General features: G+C 37.0%; 1 protein-coding gene across 3 annotated transcripts in view; it reads right to left on the bottom strand.

Moving 5' to 3' along the window:
• The window catches only part of LOC145279984 (ankyrin repeat and fibronectin type-III domain-containing protein 1-like), a 529276-nt gene that overhangs the window by 94567 nt on the left and 425337 nt on the right, over positions 1-9372 (bottom strand). For all 3 annotated transcript variants that reach the window (XM_080131579.1, XM_080131580.1, XM_080131581.1), the window contains one exon: positions 4921-5028. In XM_080131579.1, coding sequence (XP_079987705.1) covers positions 4921-5028 — 108 coding nt within the window. The remainder of the gene's footprint in view (positions 1-4920; positions 5029-9372) is intronic.

Raw genomic sequence — 9372 nt, forward strand, 5'->3', positions numbered from 1 at the left:
TTGGGCAGCGAGAGAAGAATACAAAGTCATAGTACTCTTTCTGAAGCCAAACTTTGGTCTTTTTGGACTTGTGGGCTGGCACTGAGCCCTGCTGCCACACTCAGGGTCTGCCAGCGGCCACCTGATTGCACCAGGAGATCACCACAGTCTTCAGCACATCCAGGTACACTTTGGTGTTGACTTTCAAGCCAACTTCAAAGATGTGAGGCGGCATGATGTGGTCGTCACTTGAAACCACACCAAAGACCATAACCGTGGCCAGAAGTTTGTTTTCATCACTCTGGGCAGGTCCCTGCTATTCGTGCATTTGGAGGGCATTGGCAATGATCCTGTTGTCATAACTTAGATTAGTAGAGAGCATGAGTTGTACAGTGACGCATCTCCGATCTCGCTCCTTGAACATTGTGTCACTTTCAAACATGATAGAAGGCCCCTATCATTCTTGGGATTTGTATACAACTGATCAATTAGCAGATGGTCTGCAACAAAAAAGAAAACCGGTTTTCATCAAACGGAAATGGAATCATGTCGTCTTTTCTAGAGCGACAATTTAATCATTCCACCCTGTATGTTTTCACTAGGGCTGTAACAACAGAATATTCTTTTCATTCTTTTGACTCTCAAGTATATATCCGACACAGTATGACACAGTCAATCAACCGAGAACCACATCAGTCTATATAAAAACATATAACATATATTAACAGATATATACTCACATATAAAAACATATAACATATATTAACAGATATATACTCAAGAGTCAAAACAATCAAAAGAATATGCTGTTGTCACAGCTCTACTCATCACCCACAAGTGTGATTTTCACCTTCTTCATAACCTTGGTTTTGACCTTTGATTGAGATCTGCCCAAATTTGATTGGTCCTAAGTTAGACGACGATCGATATTTTGATGGTTGGGCAAGCCATGGGAATGCTAGGTTGCATGCAAACAAGCAAACAGCAATAAAATCAATAAACGAATGTCTATTTTTTGAGGGGAGGATTAAGAGTAGTATTGTTATTGAATTATCTGTTGTTGAATTTTGCAAAAATCAACCATGTTCATTCTCAAATTATCTTCAACTTTTCACCATTTGTCAACATTTATGTTCGAATAATTTCCTGAGAATTCTACTTCAATTATTCAAGCCGTTCTTCATTCTACTCCAGAAAGTAGCCGATTCCTGATGCAACCTCCAACCTAAGACAGCCCGAGAGGAAGTACTGCTACCGCATTTGAGGAGGTGCTGCCAAGTGCACTCTTTCTTGCCTCTTACAATATGCTTTTATTATTAGTATTGAACTATGTAGCACAATATTACTTTCTGAGTATTTATTAGTATTTATTAGTTTATCTCAGTTAGGTTGGATGTATATTTAAAATACAATGGACATTATTTTTTAATAGATACGTTAATAAACTCATATTTGCTGTGTGTTATTGGTTTTTCTGTCCACAACACTAATTTTTTGTGCTTTATTAAAAACATTTGTTGATTAAATATTTTTCTTATTCTGCAAAATTTTCATGGATCTTGCTATTTTTTTATATTTCAATTATTTTATGGACCTAACCGATAATTACCCCTAGTGATTTTAGATGGCATTGGAGGAGAATTACAATGTTTTTTTTTTTTAGATTCTGTAAAAAATATAACTATCTTTGAAATTTATTTGAATGTTGTAAGTGTTAAACTGTCCATTTATATAATACACAGACAAACAAATTTTGACTTTATATATATAGATGATGACTGCAGCGTCTTGTCAGACGAGTACCACTCCCTTAGACACTGAAAGTCCATGAGCCCAAAAATGACTTTTTTTTTTTTTTTTAGTTCCACCGGTGAATTCACATGCTCAAGCAGGCATGACACTGAAGACGGTCATTGACAGCAATTATTATATGTTTCCAGCATTTCAAGCCTCCACACGTCACAACTTTTCCATCGCCACAGGACCATTTTTATGGACAAATGCCTGAGGAGTATCTATACACAGATGATGTTACAGAGTTTTAGGTTTGTACGACGGCTAAATCTCTCTTTCTCGGTTCAAAATGTTGAGATCCAGCAACAAGCAAGAGCAAGATAGCCAGCAACAAGTTAAACTGCAGACCAGCTTAATGCGGGTACTGGTCTCCCGCTTTATGGTTTTTTAAATCAGAGATATGCTTCTCCTAGAAAGGTTGCCTTCACAATGGCTTACGGGAGCCCTCTCCACCCCAACACACACATACGTACACGCAAACACACACGGTGCTAGTTGACCGTTGCCCCCGAAAAAGGGTTCATTTGCCCTTTGGAAGGTCTTGTTTTTAATCCTTCATGGAGACTAGCCTTACCAAACAAGTCTGGTGACCCGACCATGAGGCAGGTAGTACTGGGTTATATGGTACCAGTAGCATATGACATGACCTGACATACAATATATATATATATATATATATATATATATATATATATATATATATATATATATATATATTACTATAATTATTTTTAATACATACAGACACTTATGTTTCATTCTTTCAAGAATCATCAGTGCAAGGAGTTATGATTACAGCCGGTCGAGAGATTCGAACTCAGCCACAAAGCCATCTCCGACTCACATTAGCAAGGAACAAACCACACGGCCAAGGTTAATTGCGAGAAATACGGTTGAAATTAACATTTATATAAAGCATAAATGTTTAGACGGGGAGAATGATCATGATTATAACATGATCTGCGCATGGGATTGACTGACATAAAATTCAACGTCGAATGCTTAATAATAAGAATCGAGTTCTAAAAGGGACTGACATAATTATATATATATATATATATATATATATATATATATATATATATATATATATATATATTAAGTAATGTGATTTATAATTTAAAAGTTTTAAAATTTTTAAAATTTAAAAATCAAAATTTAATTAAATTAAAAATCAGTTTCATAAGAAGGAACAACAACAAAGTCAATTATCTGTACGATCGTTTCGGAAATCCGTGCTTTTTATTTGTGGTATACATGAAGTCACGTAGAATAATTATACATAGTTTTTTTGGTAAGCACGGTCTCCTCATCAGCAGACCGTGCTTACCAAAAAAACTATGTATAATTATTCTACGTGACTTCATGTATACCACAAATAAAAAGCACGGATTTCCGAAACGATCGTACAGATAATTGACTTTGTTGTTGTTCCTTCTTATGAAACTGATTTTTAATTTAATTAAATTTTTATTTTTAAATTTTAAAAATTTTAAAACTTTTAAATTATAAATCACATTACTTAATATTGAATTAGCTCTAGGACATTTAACTATCGAGCTTATTATATATCTAAATTACAACGAGCATTTCCTGTATTTTAATTAAACTAGTAATTTCACTATTACATTAAAATACACTTAGCTCTTTAGACTATTATTCTAATCTCCTTTAAATTATATATATATATATATATATATATATATATATATATATATATATATATATATATATATATATATATATATAGCAATGGCTATTAACACATTACCGGAAAGTACTTTCTTTAAACTCCTCAGTCTAACGTTTACGGGGAACATGAACTGGAATAGATACATTGAGAGCATTGCCAAGGCTGCTGCAAAGAAGGTGATCTCTTTCTTCTGTGCTAGAAAACTACTTATGCCTGAAAGTATTCTGTACTTCTATAAGGCCACCATTCGCCCATGTATGGAGTACTGTTGTCACATTTGGGTTGGTGCATCTGCTGCTTGTCTCTCACTCCTTGACAGGGTTCAAAAGAGAGTTGCCAACCTGATAGGTCCTGAACTGTCATCTAGGTCCTGAACTGTCATCTAGGCTCTGTCCCATCGACGAAATGTTGCATCCCTCTGCCTGTTCTACAAGTACTTTAATGGTGAATGTTCTGACAAACTGCAACGTGACTACCCCCAACAAACCCGACAAGCAGCTAAATCCCACCCCTTCACAGTAGAGATCCCTAGATGTAAGAAGGCCTTCTACTCCAATAGTTTATTTCCCAGAACTGCTAGACTTTGGAACTCCCTTCCGAGATTCTGCTTTCCCAACAGTACTGACATGCAGAAGTTCAAGTGTAATGTAAACAGACATCTTGCTACTCATCTCCCTTTATAATGCTCCTGCAACTTATGTCCCCGATAGTAGCCCTCTACTTCAAAGTGGCACTGTGCTTTGTTTGGGGTGAAAATTGAATATATATATATATATATATATATATATATATATATATATATATATATATATATATATATATATATATGCATGAGTGGCGACCCAAAAGCGATGTCCCCTATTTTTTTTTATTCCGCTCGAATAGATTAGAGGGGATTGCAAATTGCATTGTTATGATGAATAAACTTTCAAAGTTTCAACTCACTGTTATAGATATTGACGGTGTGAGACTGTAAGAAAATAACCCCTGTCATGGACGTTCCTCAAATGCGTTATTGAATTCCACCATGCAAACAAAACCACAATAAAACGAACAGCGCCTGTTGAACGTTTACGAAGCCGATGCAGCTAGTGTCACATAGTTAAAAGATGAGTTCGTCGATTTCACAGTGGCAACAGAGATGTAAGCGACAAAGCACGCTCCGGACTTTTACGATCGAACTATCAAAAGAGGCAAAAGTGCATTGAGAATAATAGAGAATATATACAAAAATTTATTCTGGAGCACAAAAGGTCACTTGTTTAAATGGTACCACTCCCGTTTTGGTAGCACTTCAAAGTCTTAGTTTTTGAGTTAAAAAATGTGAGGCGTTACTTTTGGAACGATCCTCGTATATAGATATAGACAGAGTGAGATAGTTTGCAAGACTTCAAATGCTGTTTCTTTCATAGGATGAACGCAGTGATAATCGTTAATAAACTTGAAGCACTTACAGATCAACACTTGTAGATCGCTGACGGACAGCTGTGCACTTATAATCTGTCCTTTCTTTCTGACTTAATCTGCGCGCCAAACGGGACAAACCGCTGCTGTTATCCAATCTGTCAAGAAAAAAAATAAATAAATAAAAATAAATAAAATAATAAAAAAAAAAACAAATAAAAAAACTAAAGGATAAATTAAAAACAAACTCTGGAACACGAGCCAAAAAAATATGGTGTCAAATTGATATAACCAAACGACTAAAATTTTCGAACTGATTTTAATTTTTAACTTTAATAGATTTCAAGTGCCCACTCAAAATTCCAAAGTTTAATTAGGGGGAAAAAAACAACTTGCAAAGATGATGATGATGATGATCATCATCGTCGTCGTCGTCATAGTTGTTGTTGCTGACATCATCATCATCATCATCATCATCATCATCATCATCATCATCATCATCATCATCATCATCGGAATTACCATCATCAATTTAACATTCATTTTATATGCATTGCATGCAGTGGACGACTTTAAGAAATTGACTTCCAACCAAATCTATTTCTGGCCAGGTCTTTATTTATCCTTCTTTCTCTCAAGTCCATTATCTTTTCATCCCATGTTTTTCTTAGCCTTCCTCTATGAACTCAATTTTCTATCTCAATTATTCTAGATTTACTTACTCAAGAACTTTCACCAATTCTTTCAACGTGGCCATACAAATTAAAGTCTCCTATTCTGCACAAATCCCCTCCCTTACAGCAGATTTAATCTTCCTCTGAGGTCATCAGATCTAAGCTTGTCATTAAGACTCACATTACACATATAATGTATCACTTCATGCAACAAACGTCTTCAACCCTCACTGGTCAGGTTCCACTTCCATACAACATAACACTGCATACACATGCCTGATAGACTCTTCCCTTGGTGAACAATGGTAATGCTCTGCTTGTTAGTAATGACAAATTTCTTGAACACGTTCACACACTCCTTACTTTTACAATCACACTAGCACCTGCTCCATCATTTTTTGTTTATGACTTTGCAGAACATCATTGAGTTTTGCAAAGAGAAAGGAAAAAACAGTAACAATGATTCAAGATTCGACATGCAAATTATTCACTATCAGATGTTTTTAATATTACCCATCGTTCATCTATCTGTGAACACCTTATAAAAAACATGTTTGTGCCTTCAATTTTAAAGTTGACTGGCTCTCCATTCTGAGCAGGTCGCATTTGCTTTTTCGTTTGGAAATTCTAGAAACCATTTACGTTAAGTATTTGGGACTTTTTCTTTGCCAGCAAAAAGAAAATCTTTTAGGACTTAATGTGGTTTCTATTTTTTCCCCCTCATTTTTTTTGCCCCCCCCCAATCATATTCATATTATTTTTTTAATCATAATTATACTTCGATTTAGCTCTGTTGAGTGAGGTATGAAACCAGTCAGCTGACTCTTTCACTTTTTATTTTTTAATTCATTATGTTGAATAAACTTTGTGTGTGCATATATATATATATATATATATATATATATATATATATATATATCACTAGAGGAGGACCTCCAATCAGTAGTGGAATGGGGACAAAAATGAATGGTCACATTCAATGCTGCCAAGACTAAACTAGTTTCCTTCAATAATTACAAGAAACCTTCTCTACCACCAATAGCAATGGCCAACGATTCTTTATCTGAGAGTACATCTTTCAAACTCCTTGGCCTAACGTTCACAGGAAACATGAGTTGGAACAATTACATTGAAAGCATTGCCAGGGCTGCTGCAAAGAAGGTAGGCTCTCTCTACCGTGCTAGAAAACTACTAACACCTGAAAGTATCCTGTACCTCTATAAGGCCACCATTCACCCATGTATGGAGTATTGCTGTCATATTTGGGCTGGTGCATCTGCTACTAGTTTCTCGCTCCTAGACAAGATGCAAAAGGGAGTTGCCAATTTGATAGGCCCTGAACTGGCATCTAAGCTTCAGCCTCTGTCCCATTGCAAGCACTTGTGCCCCCACGACGTAAACACCCTCGACAAACCCGACAAGCAGCTAAATCCCACCCCCACACAGTAGAGATCCTTAGATGTAAAAGATCTTTCTACTCCAATAGTTTCTTCCCCAGAACCGCTAGACTTTGGAATTCCATTCCAGGTCCCTGCTTCTCCAACTGTGCTGACGTGCAGAAGTTCCAGTGTAACATGAACCGACATCTTGCTGCCCAAATCGCTACATAGTACCCCAGTAGTTGTTGCCCCTGATAGTAGCCCCTTACACCAAAGTGGCAATGTGCCTTGTTTGGGGTGAAAATGTAATTAAAAAAATGTAATATATATGTATATATATATATATATATATATATATATATATATATATATATATATATATATATATACAGCATAATCTTGTTGAAAGACTGATTGTCATCAGATCACCTAAGTTAAACAACATTGAGCCTGGCTACTACCAGATGGGTGATCATTTGGGAATTCTAAGCATTGTATGTCCTCTCTGCTTATCTCGGCATTGTTTCCAGTCGTCCTGAACCTCCATTTGCCACTGGTATTTAACAATGCTGACTCAGGAGAGGTGTGGTTGGAGATCGCGCAACTCTTGCCACAAAAATTTCACGTGCAGGCACCCTTGCAGTGGTTATCCATAGTCTGCCAAGACTGAAGGAAGCTACCATCTATAATAACACCTCTTTCCCACAGAAGAGACGTAGCGAGCCTGTCCCTGCTTTATCGTTATTTTCATGGCAGGTGCTCATCTGAACTTCAATCTATGGCCCCCCCCCTCGCCAGACTTTCACGAAAAACACTCGTCTAGCCAAAACCACTATCAACAATTTCCCACACTCTTTATCTGTGCCTACATCTAAACGTAGATTCCATGAACAGGGATTCTTTCTTAGAACTGCTCGCCTGTGGAACTCTGTTCCGTTTGCCTGCTTTCCAGCTGACTACAATCTGATTGTCTTCAAGTCCAATGTGAACAAGTTCTTACTGAACCGTTCCCCTAAGTAATCCAAGTTATAAAATTCTCACTAATGTTTACTACGCTAAAACCACAATGACTAATGCATACCATTAAGCCTTGTCAGGAAACCAGTATCTTCAAATAGCCTGATCTAGTAGTACCAGATGCTCTAACATGTATTACCACGCCGCGCCAAAGTGGACCTGGAAGCAATGGTAACAAAGCGGCAACTCCACATTCCCCACGGCTCCAAAATGGGGCCTCACCACTGGATATCTTTTTATGTCATACCCAGGATCTTCAATCCTGTGAAGCATGAGAATTTACCAAGAATTTTAAACTCAGTTTAAATGATTTTCTATTCAACAGGTTTACTACTTTTATTTTTTTATGCTATTATTTCACCCTTAACAAGACACAGTGCCACTAAGTCGTAAGGGGCTACTATATAGGACAGATTTGCAGGAATACTATGTAGGGAGTTGGGCAGCGAGATGTCTGTTCACATTACATTTGAACTTCTGCATGTCAGTACAGTCAGGAAAGCAGGAGAGAATTCCAGAGTCTAGCAGTTCGAGGGAAGAGACTATTTAAAAGGTTTTACTGCATCTCAAAACTGAAGGGATGGGATTTTGCTGCTTGTCGGGTTTATCTGGCGTATTTATATCGAGGGGGTACTGGTGCTTTGAGTTCGTTTGAGTACCATTAAAGTACTTGTAAAATAGGCACAGGGATGCCACATCTCGGTGATGGGACAGAGGTTGGAGTTAGGCTGACAGTGATGGGACCTATCAGATTGGCGACTCTTTTTTAAACTCTATCTAGGAGCAAGAGACTAGTGGCAGATGCACCAGCCTAAATGTGACAACAACATTCCATGCATGGGCTAATAGTAGTTTTATAGAGATACAAGATATTCTCATGGGGGTGCAACCATTCTAGCACAGTAGAGAGAGCCCATCTTCCTCGCAGCAACATTGGCAGTTACTTCAATTTATTTGTTCCAATTCATGTTATTTGTGAATGTTAAGCCTAGGACTTGAGGGAAATACTTTCAGGTATGTATCATTAGTCATAGCTAGGGCCGTGACAACAGCATATTCTTTTCATTGTCATGACTCTTGAGTATCTATCCGACACAGTTAGACACAGTTAATCAACCGAGAACCACATCATTCTATATAAAAGCATATAAAATATCAAGGGATACACACCCGAGAGTCAAAACAATGAAAAGAATATGCTGTTGTCCTAGCCCTAGTCATAGCTATTAGTGCTTGAGAAGGAAATTATTATTAAAGGAAATAAGATTAGTCTTGACGGCATTGAATGTTACCATCCAGTTTCATCCCCACTACAGACTAGAAGTTTTAGCCATTTCCTTAAATATGTATTCATTCGTTTTCGCCTCGACTCTGTAATAGAGCAGTGTGTCGCCAGGAAATATACCCATCTCAGAGACAATTCCATCAAGGA

Source organism: Euprymna scolopes, chromosome 7 (assembly GCF_053919585.1).
Source record: "Euprymna scolopes isolate OS-2025 chromosome 7, ASM5391958v1, whole genome shotgun sequence".
Classification (NCBI taxonomy): domain Eukaryota; kingdom Metazoa; phylum Mollusca; class Cephalopoda; order Sepiida; family Sepiolidae; genus Euprymna; species Euprymna scolopes.